Here is a 27,576-nt window from a genome sequence, read left to right on the forward strand (position 1 = left end):
GAAATTCAAACATTATTAAGCCTTGGTAATTAGTATTAATATATCTAATTAGATCAGCAGATAAAATGTATAAGGGACCTATATATGTATGTGCGTGCGTGCGTGCGTGCGTGCGTACGCGCGAGCGTGAGCGTGCTCGTGAGTGTGTGTGAGAGTGTGAGTGAGTGTGTGTGTGTGTGTGTGTGTGAGTATATACACTTACAGTATACACACACACACACACACACACACACACACACACACACACACACACAATATATATCCTACGCTATCAGCGAATATGTCAATATGATCACAGAATGGGGACATGCTCACTCACTGTGATCATATTGATACTCGCTGATAGTGTTGAATATACATGTCGGGAGACTTGTACATTTTTAAAATTAGAATAGTAATCTTAAGAGGTTTCATTCCAAAAAAATTTGTGAAATAAAAATATATGCCTGAAGTTCCCGTGACATGCGACAGGAGATGTTGAATTTTGCGCATTAAAAGTATCAAATTCGTTTTAGCGGAAAAACTCTAAAACTAAAGGGATAAAAAAATATCCGTAGTGACAGTTGTCGATCATGCATAAATATAATTAATTATCTAATTTTTGTCCTAATAACCTGTAGCATTTCGAGGATAAATCGAAAAAATGTGAAAATTAGAGGTCATTTCGTGATTTTTATCTATCGACGAAACTTTCTTGTTTTATGTTTCTGATTAATGTCTATGCTTGAATATATCGTGTAGTTACTCATAGAATATTTTATTTTTAACTTTAAAGTGGATATGCCCCTCTAAAATCAAATCGAAGATTAGGATTTTTTCCTCTGCTCCCTCTTAATTGAATATACATATAGGAAATGAAACTATTTTTCCGGATTTAAATCGCGTATATTTGTTTTTTCAAACAAACCGATGTTTCGGGCCCTTTACAGGTCCCATGGTCACGGTTGACAATCCGGAAAAATAGTTTCATTTCCTATGTGTAACAATCGCGAAAACCTAAGAACTCGATATGAATATACATAGTTTTATTTTCCGTTTATCACATGTAGGCGTGTCGGCTATTTAGCTGAAATTTTTCAATGTAAATGAATAACTAAATAAATTAATATCTGAGTACCTACATCTCAGTGTGTAGGAGTTTTGTATCTAAAATTGAAAGGCAAGTCGTACATTATCTTGGCATAATAAAGCCACACGTGATATTTGTTACAAGAAGTTAAAAGTTAAAAGAACTTAAAAGTAATACGCTCTACATGAAACAAATTACGTAAATGTGAAAATTTTTAAAACTCTTATTTAAGCATAAAAAGTTATCGACCTATTCAGTTCGTGGAGCTTTAAACCTCTCTCCTAAAAAGTCACGTCATTTTGCAAATGATTTCGAATTAAATAAAGACGAAAAAACACTGTTTCCTTCGTCATGTTTAATTATTCAAAATAAGTAAAAAAACATTTTGTGTTTCAGCCGTAATTATTGAAAAGCATAGATATTGACTCGTAAACTAAAAGTCTACAGCATGTTGAAAGCGGTTATCCGCACGCTTTGTGCGCATGCTGTACGAGGCCTTCAAAACAACCATACATCACGATATTTATAGATGTTCGTGTTTTTTACCGCCCGCTCAATCATAAATTCGAAATAAACGTTGCTTCATATCTCTCAAACGTTTTACAGTGCTTTTATTTATAATACAGAGCATTTAATTCCTTTTGAGCTTCAACCTCAACATTAAAGAGTAAAATATTGCCGTTGGATTGCGAGTGGCGTCTCTATCTTATAGGGTCCTGGCAGAATACCAGTGTCGCGGGCAGCCGCGTCATTTATGCTGAGCCAGCGCCTTTTTCACTGCTATGACTTCCAAGTGTAATATTAGTAGATAAGAATATCATTATTGTTATATATAAGTTAATGCCTATATCATGTATCTGATGTCATGGTGGTAAATAAAGCTTTTATCTATCTATCTAATATGTATAGGGCTTTCAGTCTTGCTGCATGTTGGCGCCCCGAGAAAATAATTAAGACTCATATCGCACTATCAAAAATTCCGGGATAAACGAGACTTTTGATACTATTTTAAGGGAAAATTTCCATACTTTATAAAACCATCGATATATGTAGTAGAGGTTTAATTTAATAAATAAGTTAAAATATACAGATTTGGTACAATAAAAGCATAAATACCAGAAACTAAAACTAGGACTAAATTATATGAATAAAATTGGGTCCCCACGGCAAGGTGCCCAAGACGCTGGAAGAGTTCCCCCTTTGTAGGGCTATGCTAATGCGTTGGGCAAGGTAGCTGCCGGTCCTTGTTGTAGATTGATTCTTTGGTCAAAACAATTATGTTTTGACCAAAGATTTGATTTGATTTTGATTGATTAAAATATTAATTTTAATCAAGTTTCATGCCATTTATTAACTCAAATATTTTATGAAAGTTTTTAAAATTTTTGTGGTGTCTCCACTATAAAACAGAAGAAACAAAGGGTACATAGTTTCAGATCGAAAGGACCTGATTTTATTACCATCGTTCTTCAATCTCCGCAGATTATACTAAGCTCACTCTACAGTGTTGCCATGTCTATGTAATCAGATTAAAAGTGATGTTAGTTTAGTACATTTTTTAATAATGTTTAATTATCGAGTCTCAAAAGCCTCGAAAATTCCCAAGACTGCAGTCTCGAGTTTCAATAATCTCAGTTCAGAGTACTAAAAAAACCGACCTCAAAAGTTCGTTTTCATCTATTTGCCAAGTTTTATTGAAATCGGTTACCGGAAAGTGCGTTAAAACGGATTGATATCCTAGTTTGCTACCCTTAAAGATGGCATATATTTTTCAAATTTCAATGAGACTACTACTGAGGTACCCTATTTCCAACAAAAAAAGAATCACCCAAATCGCTTCACAAGTGTCGGAGTTATCGCGTAACATGTATACAAAAAAAAAGAAACATACAGACGAATTGAGAACAACCTCCTTTTTTTGAAGTCGGTTAAAAATCGTTGACACGCTAGAAACATCCGGGACGAAAGCCCTAATTGCTACATTATATATACGTTTTGTTATTATTTGAGTTAATCATTTGCGTACAATACATGAAAAATAAAACAAAAGATAAAAAGGATTAAAAAAATTTGTTTTTTATTGTTACAAAATGGCGTAAAAAAATGTTTTCTTTGTACTAATTTAAACGCATAAATGTGGTAATTAAATCTCCGTAGACTAGAACTCAACAAAAACATTGCTAAGGCGTTTTTGTGCAAACCTTTTCCCTATTTATTTTTTCTTTCAGAGAAAACGTAATATATCCATTTCATAGCGTTTTAAATTGAGTATGTGAACTGTGCTCATACATGTATTTTTTTTATAATACTAATTGATGGGACGAACAAGTCGTGAGCCTGGTGGTAAGCGTCACGCCTGTCCCTAACAGTTGCAGTGTCACTGAGACCCTTAAATCACAAAGATCAGAGGCCACCTGCACTGCGCCCGACACCCTAAGACATAAGTTGACTAGTCCGTTCGAAGATCCTTGACGGCAGAAATAGGTAAGGTGGCAGTACTTGCCTGGACGAACTTTAAACTTCCGCTTTTTAAATAAAAGCATCTCCACGAATGTTATACTACTGCATACGAGCACTTAACGTTAAAATTTAGGATATTTCTAGCTTTCTTTCTTAAAAAGTTATTGATGTCATTTTACTGATTAGGTAACGTACTTTCGATATCAGTTCAAAGGTTTTTGATATCTTTTATATTTATGGAATAATTGCTTGGGCACACTTAAAGATTACACCTGTTTAAATATATTAACAATCATGGTTACGTACATAATTTAAATTTGTACATTTATTATTCACTGGGATAGAAAAGCGAAATTTAAACCACCTGTAAATTATCTGGCTTCTTTCTTTTGCAATGAAAAGCTTTCATATTATCCCAGAAACTAATTATAAAATTCTCAGAATGTTTCTGGCTCATATTTCATTTCATTACATGCAATTAAACGCGTTCTAGTTAAACTGAGAATTAAAATTAATTCCCGGTTTCTAACCGACCAATTCAAAGAGGCCTTTTGCTATGTCGTAATCGAAACCACTTAAATGCTTCTTATACTTGCTAGTGTCAACTTTTATATGATTTATGAAAGGGGAAGAGAAGCAGAAACTTCTCCCAAGGATGTGACATCAGGTGTCACTTTGTTGGTGATGTTGTGGTGACGTCGGCTGTAGACACATTTGTTGAAACAAAAGAGAGTCACGTAGGGGGGTAGTGCATCGTTTGTTGAAAGTTGAAATTGATTGAAAATGAATTGGCTCACCTGATATTATAAAATGGTTTTAATACTTCAGAAACTTCTGTGGTTCAACAATAAATGAACGCATACTGGACAAATATTATACAAAACAAACATCTTTTTTGACGACCGCTGTGGTCAAGTGGCTTGCACACCGATTTTCATGGTGTCGCCATCTCGTCAATGTAGAAAAACTTTCCATATTGTCTCGCGTCCGTGTGTTTGTGATATCGTCGTTGTTTTTAATTTCCATAACACAAGTAAGGTTTCCTGGAAGAAATTGCTACGTAGCAATAAAGCCGCCTGATGCACATTAACGTACTACTATTGTACTTAATTACAATAAAGAATATTTCATTGTAGACGAGAGAGACGATACGTAAATATGCATAATATAATAAAGCAAAGATTTTAGCTTTTCACCTTTAAATTTGTACAAGGTTTAAGTATGTATTTAGGTACCGCCAGAGGCACAATTTTACAATCTTCACCATGCTAATAACATTTTCTATTAATCAGTAATTTGCGTCTACTTATACCTATTCATAAATATTCCATTCCACTATAGTAAGTTTGTTAACTTTCCTAAAGTTGGTAACAAGCGTAAAAAACTTTTTTTTAAGAAATCTTCCTTTCGATACACTAATGGGAATTTGATGTGAAAGTGTATCAATCAAGTGAAACACATTATCACTTAGCCAGCTCAGCAACACGTCACTCGAGATAAGAAATATTATACGATGACGTCGTCAGTGGCCTGACGGTTTGTAATGTGGGCGTTAGATAAGGAGGACCCGGTAGGACCAAGTTGGGAAAAATAAACTTGTCTATTTCGATCCTGGTGGGTGTCTGGAATAAATTTTTAATAGCAGTAGAGCTCTTTGTAAAAGAGTTCGTCCAGGGAAGTACTGCTACCTTACATTTTTTTGCCGCCAAGCGGTAATGTGAGCCTTACTGTGTTCCGGTTATAAAGGGTAAGGGTGGGTGAAATTACAGGCACATGGGACTTGTTAACCTATGACTCAAGGTGACGGGCGCGTCGTGGACGCGGCTGCGCCTTTCGGATGTTTGAAGCTCTGAGTGGCATTGCAACTGCTACCTATGGGTGTGTCGCTGACCACCAGGCGCACGACTTGTTTGTCCTGTCACTTGGTAACATAAACAAAAAATTCGTTGCTCTGGTATTCGTAGCACAAGGAATTTTCTTGTTTATCCCTATACTTAACTTATTATTACATTTGCGGGTCAAGGCGAGTATACTAAATATTTTTTTCTGCGCAAAAAATGCAAATCATCAAATAATAATAGTATAAAGACGTGAATAATCAATCAGGAAAGTTCTCGAAGAAGATTATTGGATCAAACGTCAGTGGGTGTTTACGCAATCAACAAGCGGCATTCCTGATTAACAATTATTTTAGATCTAACTAATTCGTGCTACCTACGTTGTTACTGGCTAGAATTTTCTGGAACTTGATATTCTTCGTAGACTGAACTGTGTGTTGTTTTTATCACCATTTTTTCGTTTTCTCGTGATGCGAAGTTTATTGGTTTAATAACACTGAAAAATGGGGCAAGTTATTTTCGTAAATCTACCCGTTGTCATCTTGCCACTATACCTAGAAGTTTATTTTTGGGTATTTATAACATTCTGAAATTTTATAGGTAAAATGGAAAATCACGAAACCACTTTTAATTTCTCTTTATATTATAAATCATATTTCTAATCTTTACAGTTCTATGCCGATGATGATGAAGTACCAACTGCAATAGACGAGAAGTCAAATGATAAATCGAAGGGATCCATCAAGAATCTAGGCGACCTGACCGTACTCGAAGATGAAGAAAGCATGGCTGACGACGATGAAGACTCGTACGACGATGATGACGACGCCGAAAGCGGTGATTGGTATCAGGATTATGACAGAAGAAGACCCAAGGTAATATATTTTTCAATAATGTCTCGAATGGAATACAATACAAATAGACAAGATCGTTGGAACGTAGAAATGTAAACATTTACATTATGTACAGTCTTTTGTCTTTAACTTCTCTAACGTGATAACGAGAAACCAACTCCTTGAAACCGTACATGTACGACATACGACTTCGCTGACTCAGTTCGATCTTTGTGTTAATTTATTACATACTTACTAGTGTGATGGCAAACGTCCGGACAGAATGACTCTCATCCCATGGAGTATGGGCCGGGCACTGGTGTGGAACGCCACGTGTGCCGACACACTTGCCCTATTCCATCTCCAGTGCACCAGCAAGAGGGCTGGCAACTGAGCTGGGGGAAAGAATAAAGAGTAATACATACCGAACCATCGGATCCGACTACCTGCCCTCGGGGTCCCGTTGCACTTCATCTGTACAAAATTTTATCCAAAAAACTGATAGCCTGTCTAGGAAGGGCCGGTAGTTGGACAGTTGGGCAGTTACCTTGTCCAAAGCATTAACATAGTTATACAAAGGGGGAACGCTGTCAGCATCTTGGGCACCTTGCCGCTGGGACTCAATTTTATTCATATAATATAATCTAAGTTTTCATTTCTAGTATTTAAGTTTTTATTGTACCTCACACGTACATTTTAAGTTATTGTCTAAAAAACAGAGGAGTAATTTCACAAAAAAATAATTGAATATCATGAAAAAAGCGTCATAATATTCATTACAGTCAGTAGCTATCAAAAGTAAAATAAATATTTAAAAAGGCGGTTTTTTACCCAGTATTCGTATATACGAGTATTTAGAAATAGAAAAACATTCAAAAGCTCTTTAAAGCTGGCTGCTACCCAAAAAACAACATTTTTAACTATTTCTGTAAATTTTACAAACGTAAATTAAGTCATTGTTTCACTGAAAGGTGCCATATGTATAAAAAGATTTTACAACTTTACAAGCATATGTCAATAACCAACGATTGAAAAATTACTTGATGACTCGCTATTACGAAGATTAACGCAAAAACGATACAGGCACGAATTGGTCGTTTTAATGTTACATGGTTGAATACCAAATCCAACTATTCAGTTAAGATACTAATAGGTAAAGTGTTAGTTTTTAAACAAAGTAGTTCAAAGTTTAAGTCGATGTTATGTTAAATAGGTTTTCATTTTATAAAAGTCTTTGCCTCATGTTTCTTTTTAGCTTGTCTGCACGAGTTTTGCATTGTTGAAATAGTGAATTTTAAATGAACTAACTTTTGATGCTTTGAAATATTCAAAGGCTAATTTTGTACAAAAGCAACACATTTGTGCCCGTAGGTGAGTTTTCGTATACTCTGTGTAGATTTTGCAGAACATGGTATCTTATCTTATTATTGTTATCGTATATGGTTTTGAAATTAATTAATTAGAGTGTACATTTATGTAGAAGATTTAATACAAGCTCATAGAAAAGAACTTTAAAGTTTATAGAAAATTTAAAGATATTTTAATAGCCCTTTGGAACGTAATAATAATTAAAAAAACAGTTTAAAAACATAGAACAAACGTTCGTGCAGAGCTCAAAGCAATCCTTGCAACTCAACTTTTTAACCGACTTAAAAAAAGGAGGAGTATGTTTTATGTACGTTTTCCGATTTCTCCGTCAATTGCGGGCCGATTTTGAAAATTCTTTATTTTGTCTGGAAGGGTGCATGTTCGTGGTCTCCCATTGTCAGAATCTGATGAGGGGATTCCATGGAAATCGAGGAAAATCGTCAAATTTTACAGGCATGTCGGTGTACCCACCGATTACTCCGTTATTTGTGGATTGATTTTGAAAATTATTTTTTTTTTTGAAAGAGTATACTCTCGAGGTGGTCCCTAATACCGACGATACTGTTCCAAATTAAAAAATATTTTCCGTCAATAAAAGTCCACTTTTCACTTGACACAATAGAAGTAATCAACAAATCACTGTCACCGTACAAAGGACTCCGTAATAGTCCCATTGTCACCAAGAAGTCAGAGTCTGATGAGAAAACCCCAAGGAAATAAAAAAAACCGATAAGCAAATTTTCGAGGTCGTTTTTGTTTTTTCAAGGAAAAGTTACAATTATTATACTTTCGTCTTCAAATCGCGTAAAGTAACATGTTCTATAAAGGTAAATCAAATAAGCTCAGGTAGATCTTACTTCTAGAGTAGTACCATTGGAATTGGCAACATTTTATTCGGATTCTATAGCGAATGTGGTTCAATGATCTGATTGAATGAAATTGTTAACAAAACAATACTTCCAGGTTGGCACTACAAACATGGTGAAACTGAAACCTGAGGACTTCACCGACGCCGTGCTCACTTTCTCTAAAGGCAAGAAGGACTACTCAACCAACATCAGGGAGCTTAAGTGGCTACTCGACAAAGAGGATATGATGAGTAAGAATTATGTTCTATCTTCCGTCTTGACATCAGTATATCCGACATTATGCTTATTACAACTTTTTAGGATAGGTGCAGCAATAACAGTACATTGTGTAATAATATGTATATCTGTATATTTATGTCAGTATATTTCTATATTACTCCCCGTAAAGAAGAAATTATTTTTTACCGCCTGTGCTGCATACAATGTTTTTCATCACACTTGTGAGGAAATAAATACAATGATAAAGGCAGGAAAAGTTCACGATACATCAATTACAGATTCTGCGAATGGCGGTTGTTCTCTTTTTACATACAGACGGCCAGATATTCTTCCTTATACTTATAATATAACTCAAACTAAAATGTTGTAAAGGGCAAAAACACATACAGCCATGATGTATATATATGAAATAAATCACTTCCAAATACTATAATTTAGTAAAATTTGTTAAAATTGCTTGTTTAGTTTTTTTTTAATTTTTTTTTGAGTACAAAAACTTTTTGATTAATAGAAAAGTACAGTGGAAATTAAATTTAAAAAATTCATGACCGCCCTAGGGCGGTAAAACAATGCAAAAGCCTGTGGGCGTAATTTACTATCTTACGGCAGACTTTGCCTCCAAATACACACTGTGTACGAGCACGTGTGATGAAAAACACGTTTTTCAATGCCGCTAGCAATGCTATTTATCTTCCTACTATATAATGATCTTTATCGTTACGTTGATTTCAAGAAATTGCTCCCAATTTTGCGAGACTTTTAGTATAAGTTGTTCTAATTTGTCGGTCGGTAGAGGTGTTTGAGATAATCATTGGGCCCCGAGCTACGTGTTCGGCGTGCAATAAGTGGATTACGCGACACGAGTACTACTTACGTGATGCAAATAATTTCAGAAATGTTATATATATATATACCTCTTTTTATTAACACTTTTATACAGATTGAGAACATATCGTTGCTTTCCAAGAAGAATAACCCAAATTAAAATAGTTGTTAATTTTATATATTTTTTTGCACAAGTACCTTTAACGCTATGTAACAAATTTTCAAAAAGGATCTGTTTCTGGTTTAACAGTATTGGTTTCTGTTTAAATGAGCAGTAAGTATGTAAAAAACAGTAGACAAATCCCTGAAAATTTACTTTTGTGTCACAATGGTATTTACATAGCTACATTTACATAATCTCGCGAAACTAAGTTCTTCGTCATCAATTAGTATAATTTTGGTTGAAATATAGTAATTATTCGAAAATTATGTTCCATTTTTGTCTTTAATTAGAGAGAAATCCGAACATTTGTATGTCCTTAATGGTATGTAAATTTCAACTCTTCGTTGTCCTGGGGGCCAATCGCGCTATTTTCGCAAGGTTTAACCTTACAACATTTGAGGTTATGGTTTTGGTTAATTAATGGTTCTACCGACGCACAAAATGCAATCGCGCTATCAGTTTTAATGAACCTAAACCTCAAATTAACCTCAAACTATAACCTCGTATTAAATTTTAAGAGACGTGCCTTGACTTCCTAAAACCGACTAAATTTTACCGTAAAACGCACTGAAATGTCAATATCTACGAATTCAAGTCTATAAAAGAGCGATTTAAAAAAGTGTGTAAAAAAAATGTCATTAAATTCTATTGTAAACAAACATATGTGTTGTGATTTGAACCAAATTAATTGAATTTAGTGTGTTGTTGTTGTAGATAAAACACGCAGAGGCAAGTACCTACACATTGTTTTCCTTTTTTAATATTCTATTTAATAAAATAGTATCTTTTTATACAATCAAATAGGTACGCTAACTACTATTAATTTCGAAATGTTAGCAATGTAGAATTAATAATGATGCTCGTATTTCAGCCAGTGTGGATGCGGTCGGACGGCGAGCGACCACTGTAAGCCAGCTCCATCTTTGCTGGAGTTCGAATCGCACAGAGATTTGGCTTGAGAATGACTTCGCTCGGCGTTGTTCGCGCGTGTTATCAGCACGCCTTTGGTGCGAGTGTGTGGCTATTTTGTGGCCCCGCAATAGATCCCAAAAGGTGAGCTATAATGCGAGGTAATAGGATACAGTGAGTGGATCACTCACCGTTATTGTACCAGAACTCATATCACTATAATATGCGATGTTATTATTGTTATTCAGGTATGGAATGGTATGAAAAGCAGGGTGAGAATCTACGCCACATCGACTGCGGCAGAGGCCCTACCAACCTTCCTAAAGGACACCAACTCTAGCACAAAATAACTTCAAACATACAATTCAATAACAAAGTAACTTTCTCACTCTTTATTATTAATTAAAAAACAAAGTAACTTTCAATTTGAGCAAATTCTTTCCCACTCTTTATTCCATCACATCTATTATTTCGTTGACAGCGAGCTGATGAGCGTTGGAGCAGAGCCGGGTAGAATTCTTATGCATTGAGGAGCAGCGAGCATGTGAAGCATTCTTGCAGCAAGTGAATGATGGCAGGGTGCAGGCTGAGGCAGCTATTATTTCTGCCAAAGCAGATGATCTGCATGCCCAATCCGTAGCTGCCATTTGCAAAGCAATTACCGAGTTGGTGCCTGCAGTTAACCTTTTTGATAGACTATTTAACAAGAATGACAGGTTTGTTTTCAACATGTTTTCTTAATTCCTGCTGATGATATGTTCAATTGTGGAAATCTGAAAGAGCGTAAGGAACGAAGGTCTAATCTGTAGACTTTTGTCCCCTTTATATTTCCACAATGATATAAACATTTTTTTAAATGTATTTTGAAAAGGCCCCTAAACATTCTGGCGTTTATGTTGGCTTCATACTGTATGTATATAAATACCCATCCTGCTTTATCTGTCACTACTCTCATGAGAGGTATGGCACAGTCTTAAATTTAGGTCTCCAATCTTCCTATATACATATTTTTGTTTCAGACTTCTTTGAAGAATCAAAAGCAAGCTCGCTCCGGAAATGAAGGATGATTTGGGGTAGATTGAGGCAATAATAATAAATAAACTAAAAATACACTCTTTTTTTTATTTCAACCTCTTAAAAGTATACATCAATTTAGATATTAAGATAATAAACAATTACAATAGGTATACATCGTCATCTTAGAAGGAATACCTCATATTTCTATGTAATTTTTTAGGATGAAGATAAAAATATGGTGTGAAGTATAGTAAATGCAATAATGTGTGTAGTTAGCATTTTAATTACTTAAATTATACCTCTTTAGATACTATATTATTACATTATTAATTTTTATTCAACAAAAATCAGTAAAAACAAACTGAAAATGCATATGTGAGGCTTCACTGTAAGGGGACGATATGTTGTATAAAGTCAAGTGTTAAAAGAGATAAATTGTAACCTTGTAATATATTTTTATACAACTATACATATTTTACCTATACCTGTAATTTTAATTTGATAATAACAACAGGAAATAAGACAAGAACTAATAAATATGATGTACATTGTAAAGCTTATTTTCTCACCGCCTTTTAATACCATCTCTTTCGGCATGCCTTTTAGGAAAGCTGCATATTTATTCATAATAACTGGTTTATTTGAAGCAGCTACCGCTTGTGCCTCTCTGACACTGACTTGGGAAAGGGTGATAAGCACTTGCCAATGGGGGTCTGGTACGCCCCAGTTGTTAAAAACTATACGAGCTATTAAAATCTGTAACAAAATTAATAATGATTTACACAGTATAGAAATTTTGGTTATTATGCAAAACTGAGAACTTTCGGATTCCACTCAACCCTTACCTTTGTCTCCACATCCAATGCAACAGACCGTCCTTTAACGAGAATATGTAGGCATAGTTCTTCCACCAATCCTGAAATGAATTCCGTGGACAAACGGTATATCGTTTGCGGAATTTCTCCTCAGACATGTTAAATGTGATCGTCTTTCTATGCTTTTCTTTTATTTAAAGCCCGTTCTTAAGCCACATCCACCTCATAAACACTTTCCAAAACATTTAAGTAACCGTGGAACATCTTTTATATACGATAAACGTAGTGAAAAGTTACTCTCCATTAACTGCCACACAAACCTTGACCTTGCAAAGGTTAATCTATTCCCCCAAGGTTACATGTGAGGTTAAAATGTCAAAATATTTAGCGCGATACCAATTTGCAACATTTTAGGTTTTGGTTTTACGTTTGACAATTAGCGCGATACCAAATGTGCGTTACGTGTCACACGTCTAAGTTTTGGCTTAGGTTTTTGTTTTGACAGTTAGCGCGATACGAAATGTACACAACGTGTCAGATTGGCGAGGTTGGAGGTTTTGGTTAAACCTTTGACAATTAGCGCGATTGGCCCCCTGACCACATAAGCAAAGTTTTTTGCAGGGAAATAAAGGTTTTTCATATTTTTATGATAAAACCAATTACAAAATGATATTCATCACACAGTAATAGTAATTAAAATGAGCTAATTTCTGTTGTAAATAAAACACCGAGTTTTTAAATATTAACGTATAACATTGGGCGAATCTTAACGTCTTAAACCTTCAAGAAGAATTAGATGTTTTTGAGATAGGCCGCTATTCTAGAAAGCCGATCGATATATTTAAATTCAGTCCTTTGAAAAGTATGTCTGAGGAATTCGAGGACTGCTGACACAACTATTATTATAAGTAATAACATGAGTACTACTTATACATAGTTTGGTCCCGACCTCAATTTGTAACTTATGGAGACTGTACATTGCATAAACATTTTTGGTTTTCATTTCGATATGTTTAAGGCAGCTTATTTGATGTATAAACAGACTCTAAACTTGTAAATTTGTATAAATTTTTTTGTTTGAACGGTGAACGTGTAGATGGGAACAAATATAAGTATTAATGAAAATGAAACTATTTTTCCGGATTTAAATCGCGTATATTTGTTTTTTCAAACAAACCGACGTTTCGGGCCCTTTACAGGTCCCATGGTCACGGTTGACTACACGGTTGAATCAACAAATAGTTTCATTTCCTATGTGTAACAATCGCGAAAACCTAAGAACTCGATATTAATGAAAATTTAAAAAATAATTGATTACATTGCATAAAAAATCGTACTAATTAAGATTTATCAAGAATAATATACGTTTAAAAATGTACTACATAGCGATAAGTCATTTATTAACGTACATGGATTATAAAGATTGAATTGTCAATACCATCCATAGCTCCTACAGGAAGACGTCGAGAAAAGAGCTGGCTGTTGTTAAATATGATAGTGAATGTTGGTAGAAAAATAGAATTCAAATGAGAATTTCGAATTGAGCATTGCGTAGCGTACCTCCTGTAGGTGGATGACATTACAAACAGTGTAATAAGAGAGCGTGGGGTGAAAAATGATTTAGTGACCAGCACAAAAACGGGAATGCTGGAATGGTTAGGTCATATTATGGAATAACGACCCTATTTAAAATGCCGAATGTGAACGGTAATAAATATTGTAAATGATAAACGTTTACAAATGTTTATTGACCAAAAGCAAGCCCTAGAGTTTCTTACTCATTTTTCTCTGGGAAATTTGCCTTATGAATGTGTAGTACATAAGTACAGTTTAACCAATGTAACGATTTCAAGTGTAATTTGCTTATTTATGAAATAAAGATTATTCGCGTTTGAGTTTGAATTGTGGATGTCTTTTAAAATACCAGGTGAAGGACGTGGTGTGGAAAGATTAATGCGAAAGAAGAAAGCGAAGTGTGTCAGGAGTGAACAAACAATTTATCTCTATTGTGAACCATACACACGTGGACGCTCAACACGAGTAAATGAACTTTATACACATAATAACCTATAGATACTTTAATTCATCGCGACACAGTGGGAGGTCGGTAATGGATTATGTGACACGGTCTCAATGACGAAGTCGAAGTCAAGCCAAAAAATATGCTTGTACGAAAATGTCTATAGCGATAGGATATGAGAATAGTGAATGACAGGGACCAGAAGGTGTCCGATCCGACATACGATCCGAAACTACTCTTCCAATATTTTGTCAAAGAGTTCTCGTTCACAAAAATATTTTCCAGGTTTGTAGCCAAGGATCGTGGGTTACCAAGCAAATATGGCAATTGATATAGAATTCTAGTGCTCTCCTGGTAACCAAGTCGCAAAGCGTACTTACATATTTCGTAAATGGGTCAAATCTTCTTGAATGAATGAATGAATGATCTTCTTCTTGGCGTGTTGACAAATTTTTGTTCCCTCATGAGGTCTGAGCCTTGCCAAGGGCTTTTTTGGTGGCCCTGAGTGAGAAGGGCGGTTAGGGAATAATATTTTTCGCCGTGGAGTCGTGGTGGAAGGATCGGCCAGTCTGCGCTACCGAATCGCCGCCGTCCGCAGACCGTTACCCAGGGCGCGCCGGGCGCATAATATTTTGTCTCGGTGGGCCACACGGGGAGATTCTATGCATCCCAATGCATGCATAGGTCAAATACTTTTACGTTATTGACTTTGTTGTGGACCAGTATTTCGTGCCCCTGCGGGTATAATAAAGCAACATTTGATCATATGTCAAAAGTATTTTTATCACATGAAAGTTATAAAAATAGTACATACATGAAACAAATATATACATTGAGAAATTTTAACTCCCATTTAAGAATAAAAAGTTATCAACTAATTCCGTTCGTAAAATCGGTGCACCTCTCTCCTGAAAAGTGATTATTTTGCAGATGTGACCTTATAGATTATGAAAAGTGCATGTATGACGATTTAGCATTTAAGCGTCATAAAAACCATTCCATTTGTACTTATTACAAAAATTATGTTGCAGCGTTCAAAGTATCCCAGCCCACTAAAGAGCCAAACCACGAGGACAGCTCGCGAAGCAAGCGCAGCATCGTCCCAGCTGTCGCTGTCGAGTCCTTCGAGCCTAAGCAGACTCCAAAGACCCTGTCTAAGTCTGACGAAAGGTTTGTATCTTGAATATTGTATTTACAGTCACAGACAAAGACGCATAGGACTTAAGGAAATCTAGATGAATCTGTTTCAAACTCATGCATTTTCTTCGACTAAGAAACTAGGTTGAAGTTTAAAGTGAAATGACACTATTTTTTATATTCAGAGTCAGCTGTGACCATGGGTCATATCAAGAGCCCGAAACGTCTTGTTTGTTAAAAAAATAAATATGTAGCAAACACATTGGAAATGAAACTATATTTTTTCGGAACTAAACTTCAATTGCGAAAAACTTGATAGTGAAAAGCCAAGTCCCATATATTTCTGAAACCAATTATAAACTTCAGAACTTGCAACCAGGAAAGGATTCGAAAATGTTGGCCCCAATTTACATCAAATATCTTCAATATAAAATTTTTACATATCGTTTCGTTTAATAATCGAATTTTTATCTAGCACAAACTAAACTTATAAATTGCTTTTGCGCTCGGTTTCTTTGCTAAGCTTTAACAAATATTTATCTGTGTAAAATACCAACTCGACTCTTTATACCATACTTTGGTATAAATTTCAATATTAATATAAAGTTATGTTGTAGTAGAGAATACTGACACTTAAATATTCTCTTTCTTGGTGCGTCATCAACACAGACATACATATATCTAGGTCACCATACACTGGATGGATGTCGGCTATAATAATGACCCCCAGGTCCATGAAGCTGCGTCTCGGAAGAGTTCTGTGGTACTCATCTTGAACCACTTTTCAACATGAGTACCACACAACTCTCCACACTTTGGAGCCCCGTGGTTTTTCTACAGCCACGTCTTCTGTGACCCTGGGATTTTCCTTGTTTCCAACGAAAATATTATTGATAGAAAAAAGTGCTAAATTATCATTATTAAAGAAAGATTTTATTTGAAAGTACAAACAATTACAGAAAATAAAATAATGATGAAAAACCAAAATAGGAATTGTAATAATACCGATATTGAAAGCATCTATCATTCAACGTCTGAGCACATAAATAATAAACAAACTTAATATATGAACATAACAATCTAGATTCCTTACAAGCTTAAGAAAGAGCCCAGTGACGTTGATACGCAGACGCGGCTGACGTTTGTCCACAATATCACTTGATGGATGGGGCTATGAGTGTGTACGCGTTTTAATATACCTCTATAATTAAAACATAAATTGCTGCAAAACATTTTCGTCCAACTGATTATAGACATAATTGCACTTCACATTTGTTATTAAAATAATGTTAATCTAATTTGAAACCATCCTCATCTTTTCAGTTTTTTAAAATTTTTGCATATAAAATAATTTTCGTCCAATTTATTATTGATAAAGTTACGCTTGACATTTATTATTGGAAACCATTCCACCTTGTCAGTTTTCTAAAATTTCTCATTCATCATTTTCGTCCATTTGAATATAGACAATCTTCCACTGAATATTTATTATGAAATTTGCGTTAATCTATTTTGACACCATCCTCTTACTTACCTGGTCAGTTTTCTATTTTTCCTTTTAATTCTCTGCGGTCTGATAAAACACGTACCACCACAATCCCATCTGAAAGTAAGCTTCTTAAATCTCAGAACTAAGTAAATCGGTACAAAAATATGTATAAGCCGCAACGTTCATTGTGCTCGCAATATGACTTTGAAGGTCTGTCCCTAATGTTTACTAACGTTACCTCAACCTTGCGGTATCTTGTACTTACGTACATGATCTTAGTATGTACAGTTGGAATTATAGATTTAATGTCTAGAGGAAAATGATGGAATGAATGAAAAGATAGAATTAATGTATCAAAGATCCAGAGATATGTAGAACAACTAAACAACGACGACCTAGGTGATTGAGGGCCTTGCACATTTGCAGCACGCTTGCGCTTGAGTGGTTTTCAGGGTGTCACCGTCTCTAAGGTCCCGGGTTCGATCTCTGGTCGGGTCATTGTAGAGGTAGAAAAAGTAACTTTTCTTTATTGTCTCGGGCCTGGATTTTTGTGATACCATCGTTGTTACCGATTTCGTCAAGTGCTTTAGTTAGGTACTGACTTTGGAAACAGAGCAACGTATGTGATGTTGTCTAATATTTATTATTTTATACATGCGTGATAAGTATATTTTTGAAATGTATGAAATCGCTGCAATATGTATTTTTCACCCTGCTTAGTTCCAGAAACTGAAGCGAATGTTATAGATCTATCAAGTGTGTCAACGATTGTGCATAGAATACTGCTGCCAACTTTAGAGTATGTTATAATTATTAATACAAAGATCGAACACTCAGAAAAACACTCAAAAGAAATTCCTTCGATCCTGTCGGATTCGAACCGACGTCTTCTTGCATACCGTGGCAGACGCTATACCAACTAAGCCACGAAACGAACCAACGGACCTCACGAATTTCTCTATGTGCTTGAGTCATGTCTTTGTACTTGGTCTTTTAACGACTTCTTAGTCGTAGCGCCATCTATGAGAAATCTATTACAGATTTATCACCCAGTTAGTACCTTTACAGCTACCAGTCCTGGCGAGAGATGTCGCTATTCACTGTGTTAATGAAATTTTTATTGAATTGATATTCAATTATTTTTTGTGAAATTACTCCACTAGTTTGTTATAATTATTAATACAAAGATCGAACACTCAGAAAAAACACTCAGAAAAAACACTCAGAAAAAAATCCTTCGATCTTTCGATTCTAACTGGGTGATAAATCTGTAATAGAATTCTCATAGATGGCGCTACGACTAAAAAGTCGTTGAAAGACCAAGTACAAAGACACGACGCAAGCACATAGAAAAATTCGTGAGGTCCGTTGGTTCGTTCCGTTGCTTAGTTGGTATAGCGTCTGGCACGGTATGCAAGAAGACGTCGGTTCGGATCCGACCGGATCGAAGGAATTTTTTCTGAGTGTTTTTTCTGAATGTTCGATCTTTGTATTAATAATTATAAGTACCTAGACACTTTTGATGAGTGTATACTAAATAATGGTCAGGAGAAGTTTCCAACGATATTGTTGAAAACTAGTTGAAACTGGAATTTATACTTGTTTGAGCTGATGATGTTTTAGATTACTTTGTCATGTTTTAACCCTTAAAATTTCTCGTTACAGTAGAAGCTTCTCATTTACTACATTACATTTATTTCCTTTTTTTATTCCTTATTTACTACATTACATTTATATCCTTTGATGCCAGAAGTTTGATTGTTGTGGTCTCTTAATTGGGAAATCTTGTTCTCGGCAGTTAAGAGAACATAAGTCGTCACCCCATGCTGGAAATGAAATAGTTGTTTGTGCGTTATTTACATGAACGCTGATGTGATATAGAAACACTAGAGTACAATTATTTTGGAATTAATCTTATAATTATATCTCCACTATAAATATAAAGCCATCCTATATAATTGTCCTGCTTTATTTGTCAGTTATTGTACTTAATAATTTAAAACCTTAAAATCTTAGTTTTGAATTTTGAATTTGTACTGGTATTATCATTGACTTACAAATAAAGGTATTATAGATTATTTATCGAATTTCGCAACGTCTTACCACCGTAATATTAATAATATTTTTTTGTGAAATGACTCCATTTGTTTGTTATAATTATTAAAAGTCTATTCAAATGGCTGTGGTTGGTTCCGCATAGCAGTCAAAATGTTGAATAAATCACTTTGGAAAAATTATATAGTATTAGGCGATTATCACACTACACCGCGCCCTGAGACGGAGCGCGGACGCGGAATCACGCGCTGTTTAATCTGCGCGGAGGCAGCGGTCTAGCGTCACTTAAAATACTCGCTTCGCAATTGATAGCCGTAGTGCTTGTATATATGTTTAGCCAAATCCTTCTTTGAGAAGAATGGGTAATAATGCAGAACTCATTCAGGACGCTGCAGTTATACAGTCTATTTGGTTTTTGTTTACTCAAATGAAAAGACACCGAAAATATTGAATACATCCCTTTTTACGAACCAGATCGAAAAATGGATAATTTCAACTTCATTACAAAGATTTAAGAAAATATGAAGATAAATTTGGTCGATTTTCAATAGCAAATATAAATTTATCGACGTCGAGATCTTTTGTAGAAAACTGAACATGTCCTTAAGCTTAAAAGTCTGCGGTAGTGCGGAGCGCAGTGTGCCATGCCCTGCGGTTCGTCGCGGAGCTGAGGTAGCATTGATTCTTACAAAGATCGAACACGAAGAAAAATTCCTACAATGCGACAAGAACTTAACCTGCGACCTGCGCTGCCGCTGTTTCGTAGCGTTACTCTGCCAACTCATGTTTCTGTTATAGATCTTTGTGTTGGGTTTTACAGAAATTTGTTAGACTTTTTTGCGTCAGACAAATTATGGCCCGTATAATATCGTCTGTTTAAAGTTAAAAAAACCACATAAGTAACATTTTCCACAAAAAGTCTTTAATTTATATAGCTTATGGTACGAAAATGTTTCTGCACGTGAAGCTCAATAACAAATAATATCAGTACAGAGTAGTAAAAAAATCGACGTCTATTTGCTAAGTTTTAGTTCGCTACTATACAGGATTTGACACTGGAGATAATAAAAATCGGTTCTCACTACTTTTGAGTAGTATATTGAGAGAAAAACGCCTTGAATTGGAGAAATAGCAAAATCAACCATTAAAATAATTGCTCCTTAATTAAAATTTAGGCGCTATTTATAAAAATTAATCTTCATGTGTGAACAGCCACCTTTAGAGGTGGATGATTTTCTTTAAAATGAAATGGGACTACTATGGAAGTATCCTCTTTCCAACAAACAAAGAATCATGAAAATCGGTTCACAAATACCGGAGTTATCGCGTAACATACATACAAAAAAAGAACATACGGTCGAATTGAGAAGTTTTTCCTTTTTTGAAGTTGGTTGAAAAGCTATGAACTCAATAAGAGTTTTATCTGCAGAAAGATAGTGATTTTCTTACAACAGATACATAAATTTGTGGAAAATGTCACTTATATGGTTTTACCTTTAAGCAGGCGATATATAACTTAAGAACTAACATACATATGATATAATATAAAAACTATATAACTAATCTACACGAATTACATTAGTCGGCAACGTGCGGTGTCAGGTAACCGGCCGTGGAAACGATGTACGACACCCTTCGGTCAAAACTCCTCCTTCATGAAGGTCGACAGATGTTCGGTCGGCACTCTTACCACAAACGAATTAAAATTCATTATTGCCTGGTATTTACGATTCGAAAAGTAATGTTTATAAAAGAGATCTTAAACGATTTTGTTATTTCCGCCTGAGCTTAAACAGTGAGTTAGAGGGAAACAAGAGATACGATAAGATGCAACACGTATTTTTCGAACTCGATTTTATTTGATTATAAACTTAATATATTTTTAAGTTGGTAAGTCACATGTGCCTGTAGTTTAACCAGCACACTTACTCTTCAAAACCGGAACACAGTTATGGTCACATTACCGATTGGCGACAGAAATACATAAGGTGGCAGTACTTTCCTAGACGAACTCTTTCACATACTTGAATTACGCGCAAAATAAAGTTTACTGAAGTTAGGTGGTCATATGTTCTGTATTTTAATAATCACACCATTACTCATTTATACACATTGAACTAGAAACATAATATTGGTAAGATCAAACATTATATAGGAAATGAAACTATTTTTCCGGATTTAAATCGCGTATATTTGTTTTTTCAGTCAACCGTGACCATGGGACCTGTAAAGGACCCGAAACGTCGGTTTGTTTCAAAAAACAAATATACGCGATTTAAATCCGGAAAAATAGTTTCATTTCCTATGTGTAACAATCGCGAAAACCTAAGAACTCGATATCAAACATTATAATAAAAATCTAAAAGTAATTACTAAGTCATATCAAAACGAGCATGTGAAATAAGCACATGACTCCTCTACTGTTCTGTTACAATACAATACGTAATGATCAAGAACTTGCCAAAAATTACCTAACACTCAAATAACTGAGCAAAACCTATAAAGAAAATAAAATAAAAAATCCGAATCATTTAGGAACAACACTATAGCAACTTTTATCTATTTTATGTATTGCAGGTAAAGTTTAATAAATAAAATTGACACTGTATAACGATCTTTCATATTTAGTTATCTGTGCCCCCATTTCTAAAGAAAATGTTTATTAGATTAATTACAAAGTGATACTGAATGAAAATGACCAAAAAAATAAAGTTGGCGTAGTGTTCATTGAACGTATTGAAAAGATCATTTTTCACAGACATCTAAAAATACACCGTGTCCTTCTTGTCAACTAAGTTACAAGGTACTTTCGTAAGGTGACCTTTTAGAAAAATATTCTGTAATAGCCATCTATTTTAATGTATTGATAGGTTAGCCTTTAGGGAAAAATAAGATGTACAATGTTAACCTGTATCTTTCCCCTTCTGTGTGTGTACGGAATTATTGGAATACATCCTGTCGCTGAGGCGTAAACTAGTGCACATAACGCATTATCTTGCTGTTTTCGGGTAGACAACTAGACCATAGTATAATTAGTAGCAGTAGAACTCCTTGTGAAAGAGTTCGTCCAGGGAAGTAGTGCCACCCTACCCATTTCTGCCGCCAATCAGAATTGTGAACATTATTGCGTTCCGATTTGGAAGGGTAAGGTGCTGGCGAAACCTTTATGAAGGTCGACAGATCGGTTGGCACTCTCACCGCAAACAAATTAAATTTTCTATGTGGCGAGAGTACAACCACTCGACCCTAAGAATGTTTGGCTTTAAGACTGCTGTACTTCACTATCTCCTCAGAATTCGTGGAGCAGTACCGTCGTGGCAAGTATTACGAAAGCCGTATGAAAACTGTGTTATTTTTGCAACATAGTATAATAAAACTTTCACTGAACCATAATTGTTGCTTATTCTTCTCTAATTATTAATAAATTCAATACTCTCTTAAACAAAAACACTGCTTTTGTATCATCCCAGATGCCGCCCACTCAAGCACAAACTTATTAAGGATGCCCACAGAAACACCTACTCTATAAGTCTGTTGTGTAATTTTGAACAAAAAATTTAAAAAAACCTGTTTGGTTAAAATTCTAAAGCAATCACTCAAGAAATCGAATAAGTAACACTTTCACGTATATTTCGAAGATTTCGACTTGATATATCATCACTTTTTCCAACAATATTCATTAGAATAGCATTGTAAAATCCTATTTGAAAAATGGTAGTCCAAAAGTGAGGTGATTATTCATCTACACTTCTATGACTTGCCTATGGTTGCATAGTGCTGTTCTAAAAAAAAACATTCGGTTCAATCAAATAAAAGTTTAGTAATCGATTATTAAATCGAACATTTCAAACGCAATCGAACGAGTATCTGAAGTGTAAGGATTTGAAGGAGGATTGGAGGAGGAAATTTTAAGTATGCTTATATAGGTTATGTAAGGAAAACCGCTAGTATGACTCAATTGAACAAATCGATTCATTCAATTAATGATAAATACTTTCTAGTAAACAACACTGTGAATTTTTAGATTGAACTTGCTTTCCGGCTTTGTCGTTGGTCTTACGAATTTATTCGAAGCGTTCCCACTAGTTAAGGTCGCATAAGGTTACTCTAAGTAGTTTAATTAGAACAACGTTCTAGAGAAAAAAACTTATTGTTGTAAAGGTATATAATTTTCTTTAACGTGAACCATATTACAGGTTCTAAGTCGCAATGCGTAGGATGGAGCTACAAGATCTTGAGCGAACTCTAAAATAACAATGAGAAATGTATTCAAATGAAATTGATTTTGTTACAGACGTAAAACGAAGAAGTTTTCGCCAAACACGGAAACATTCTCTCCTGCCAAAGTTGCTTTACATGGGGTTACCAGAACCATCAGGAGCGATGAAGAGGTAATTTTAGATTTTCTATTAAAATATTATATATAATAACCAGATATATAGCATCTATTGTATATTTGATGACCTCCGTGGTCGAGTGGCTTGCACACTGGTTTTCTTGGTGCCATTTCTTATGTCCCGGGTTCGATCCCCGACCGGGTCAATGTAGAAACTTACTTTTACTATATTGTCTCGAGTCTGGGTGTTGGTGGTACCGTCGCTGTTTCAGATTTCCATAACACAAGTGCTTTAGGTACTTACTTAGGGTTCAGAGAAACGTATGTAACAATAGTTATTTGTTATGCAAGGCCGCAAAGTTGAGTTTAACGCGAATGCTTGTAGTGAAACCTAAGCAAGCCAAAAATAGAATCCTGAGCGTAGCTAGGGTTACAAGGCACGTGATGCAAAACAAATTTGCTGCCGAGCGAAACACACAACTTTTCACCTCACTACAGCGAGGGAAATGTTAGATGAAAAATTAATTTGTCAACAACAATAAGAATAATATATACCAACGCATTGACTTACAAATAAATGGACGACGGATCTAATACAAAAACCACGAAAAAAATGTCCCAAGTCAACCTATTCGAAATTTAAATTGTAATGTCATCGCAGTATCGCGCTGTCCGTAGAACAAATGAAGACTAAAGCGGAGTGTCGCGCTCTGTATACGATTTTAGCGCCTTACAAGTGCGGACACTTTTTAGCGCGGACCCGACGTCCATATAATTCTAAGTCAATGTACCAACGGATTTATATTACATATATAATGTACCACATATCGCGTATGTAGTTGAACGTGTCATTATGTTTTCTTTTTTCATCGAAAGAAAAAGTTTGGTGCACCTGTCCATCGTCAAGTTCGAATTTCAAAAACCTTTTGAAATTCCACGCTATTTCCACACTAGGGTGCTAGCGTGGAAATGGCGTGGATGAAAAACTATTTTGTGCGTAGATGTCTAACAAGAAAGAAAGTAGTCTTTCCGAGCTAGTGAGGTGAAAAAGTTATTGTCTATCATGTTAGTGGTACAGTCCTGCGAGGTTATAGGTTGTAGGATGAGGTAATTTACAAACACCCGTGTACATATACAACACAACTAAAAGGTTAAGCATTTTTCCAAGGGTATAAAGTTATTTTTCACTTAGAATTAATGGTGGTACTAATATTGAATTTTGATCGTCAATGTCGGTATTGTGAGTAGTAGTAATTAAGCAACATGACGATAATCTAAATAAAACACTTGCTTTGTATTACATAAATTTGTTGTAATCAAAGCAACATCGGAAAATAGTATGTAGGCGTAATTGTTTTCTATTTATAAGAAAATCATTAATGTAATAATAATTGGTTAACCTACCAGGGCTACAGAAGACCGTTCATCGCCGCCCACTTCCACGGTAACACCTCGCATCTCAACACAGAGATTCACCCACATTATAAAGGTAAACTATTTTCGTTGTTATAGGTACAACCTTGGATGATGAGTCTCTTATAAACGAAGTATAGTTAAAAATGCTAAGGCCTTTGTATCTTTCATGGAAGACTACGGGGGCCTTCAAATTAAATGCTTATAAAAGCGCTGCAGTGAAGTCACTGTGGCGCTGCAACCGCGCAACTAACTAATTTCCATACAAAATTTAAAAGCACAGTTGCAACGCTACTGTTGTGACACGTGCGCGTGACACTTTTGCAGTCACAATTAGGGCCAGCGCAAACAGGCGGACGGCAAGCCTGAGGACATTAAATTTATCAATGTGTATTTTATGCTATTATAATTGAAATAAGGTATAAATTTTAATGCTCTGAGATCCTTAGAGAAATGCTCCGCGATGCTCCGATGTCGATCTCAAAGTGTTACAATTTAAAGAAAAAAGCAAGAAAGAAATAAACAAAAACGTTTATTCATTAAATTCAGTGACTATACAGACTTAAATCTAATTCTTAAGACTAAATTGTTTTAATCTTAAGAATTAGATTTAAGTGTGTGTCAAGTGTCTGAGTTATTTTAGGTAAGTGTGCATTGTGGCGCAAAAGAGGAAAAAGATACGACTCAGCAATTATGTCTATCTCTGGAGAGACAGACGCTGTTTTTCAGTCGTCCCTGTTTCAGCGTCGACTGAATCCCGAGGAGATTTATACTTTATTTCATTAGAAATAGAATGATACATTTTATGTTCTTTGCCTTCCCGTCCGCCAATTTGCGTGGGCCCTTAGCGAACTAAAAATTACTGAAGCGCTGCAGCCGCGCTGCTGTCACGCCACTGCAGCTTCTATAAGCGTCTAATTTTGATGTGCCCTAAAAGTATCTTTTAACTATACTAAATAGGTATACGCATTAACAGACGCGTAGTGCCCAGGATTATTAAGATGTCTTTCTTGGTTTTTGGAAAGCCGCAGGTTGCCTCACGTTGTCTTCCTTAAGAGTATATGCTACCTCGATTGGCTTTGGTTGATTCTGCAAAACAGTTAGTGTTGAATCAATTGTGTTGGAAAAAATATATAGTAAAATTGAAGATATACACTGATTAGTATACGGTGTGAGAACACGATTCCTGAAAATTTTCACGATAGAAAAAAAATACAAACTTACTTCGAAATTTTACAAGAAACCCGGTGTATTCAATAGGTACTTTACATGCACCAATATATTTTTTTAATATGAACTGAAGTAAGTAGTACCAACATTTTTCAAATGGCTTTAATTTCGTTTGTATGATTCTGAAATACCTACTAAGCTGTTACAAGTAGTTACGCCGTAACTATGCAGAAGTTATCCAACCAACAAGAAGTCATTTTCATGTGTACTTAGCAATAAATGATTTAATGCCTTATTTAATTTGTTCATATGTATCCGTAGCCGCGATATAGGGTTTCCCTATTCCTTGGCAAAAATTTACGAATTTCAATTGCTGGCAAACTGACATAAGCGTTGACAGGACCTAAAGTTGTGTATCTCACTTTAGGTTCAAATTTTGTAAAGGCACTGCAGGAAAAATCCTAATAGTACCTCCAAAACGTAAAAGCTATAATTGGAACTTAGAACAATTCGTTTAATTCTAGTTTTTTCTTATACTATATAATTGATGGTAACAGTAATGAATATCGAAATATATTTTACAAAAACTTAAGTTAAACTTGGACGAAACTTAATCCTTGCTCTATTTTCATTCAGCTCAAATGTTCAGTAGTTCACAACTACCGAACAAAAGCTTTCTACTTGTAGTTAAGAAAATAGAACTTTGTATGAGACTCTCAAGTTTCCTGAAGAAACTTTCCGACTTCATTTAAAGAGATTAAATTTTTGATATTGATGAACACTACGTGAGATATTACAGGGCACGTATAAAAATTATATTGGTATTATAAAGTTGGTACTTTGTGTCGTTATGGTTGTGATATTAATTGCCTTGTCAATGGTACCTATCACAGAAAACTCAATATTTAAATTTATAATGAAGTAAATTTAGGGTTCACCTAATAATCTACACAGTTAATGCTATTTCCACGTAACTGTATCCTAATTCTATATAACGATGTTTTTTCAAGAATAGTTGTCCAGTCAAATATAATTCCTTTTTTTATTTATTACCAAAATTTATTTACAAAATGCTAAATTTTATTGTGAATGAGACACCGAGCTGTTCATTGGTTAAATAACCACTTGACAACATTGACACGGTCCACGATGTCTCAATTTTGAGCGGCAGACACCTCTCAGTTTTTTTAAACTATATTCCTGATGTTATTAATATAGTTCACTATTCTAGAAAGTCAGCGATATATCTTACGTTACTTTCAGGCAACGGTCTCGTCCGTATGCCGCACAACGTGCCGCACAATGTGTGGTACCCCTCCCCCTGGACCAAGGCCTCGCCTCACCCGCGCCCAACACTCACCAGCAACGGGCACGTGCACGTCCATCATACTGGCGTCTATCTGGTTTATGTACAGGTAAAGCAAAAAATATTATATATTAAATTTTTCGTTCCAAATTTGTTTTTATAACTTCTTAAAGTCAAGATAACAACGGCTATCACTTCGGACGACACTATGGAAACCAACCATGATCAATCAAGGTAAAGCGGTAACCCGCTTTAAGGAATATAA

General features: G+C 35.2%; 1 protein-coding gene across 1 annotated transcript in view; it reads left to right on the forward strand.

Moving 5' to 3' along the window:
• The window catches only part of LOC113230091, a 91,722-nt gene that overhangs the window by 62,162 nt on the left and 1,984 nt on the right, over positions 1-27,576 (forward strand). The window contains exons 2-7 of the mRNA XM_026463846.1: positions 6,039-6,242; positions 8,532-8,667; positions 15,437-15,575; positions 23,381-23,477; positions 24,830-24,911; positions 27,269-27,420. Of these exons, the coding sequence (XP_026319631.1) occupies positions 6,039-6,242; positions 8,532-8,667; positions 15,437-15,575; positions 23,381-23,477; positions 24,830-24,911; positions 27,269-27,420 (810 nt within the window). The remainder of the gene's footprint in view (positions 1-6,038; positions 6,243-8,531; positions 8,668-15,436; positions 15,576-23,380; positions 23,478-24,829; positions 24,912-27,268; positions 27,421-27,576) is intronic.

The sequence above is a fragment of the Hyposmocoma kahamanoa genome, unplaced genomic scaffold (assembly GCF_003589595.1).
Source record: "Hyposmocoma kahamanoa isolate Upper Pololo Valley unplaced genomic scaffold, ASM358959v1 63, whole genome shotgun sequence".
In the NCBI taxonomy this organism is placed as follows: domain Eukaryota; kingdom Metazoa; phylum Arthropoda; class Insecta; order Lepidoptera; family Cosmopterigidae; genus Hyposmocoma; species Hyposmocoma kahamanoa.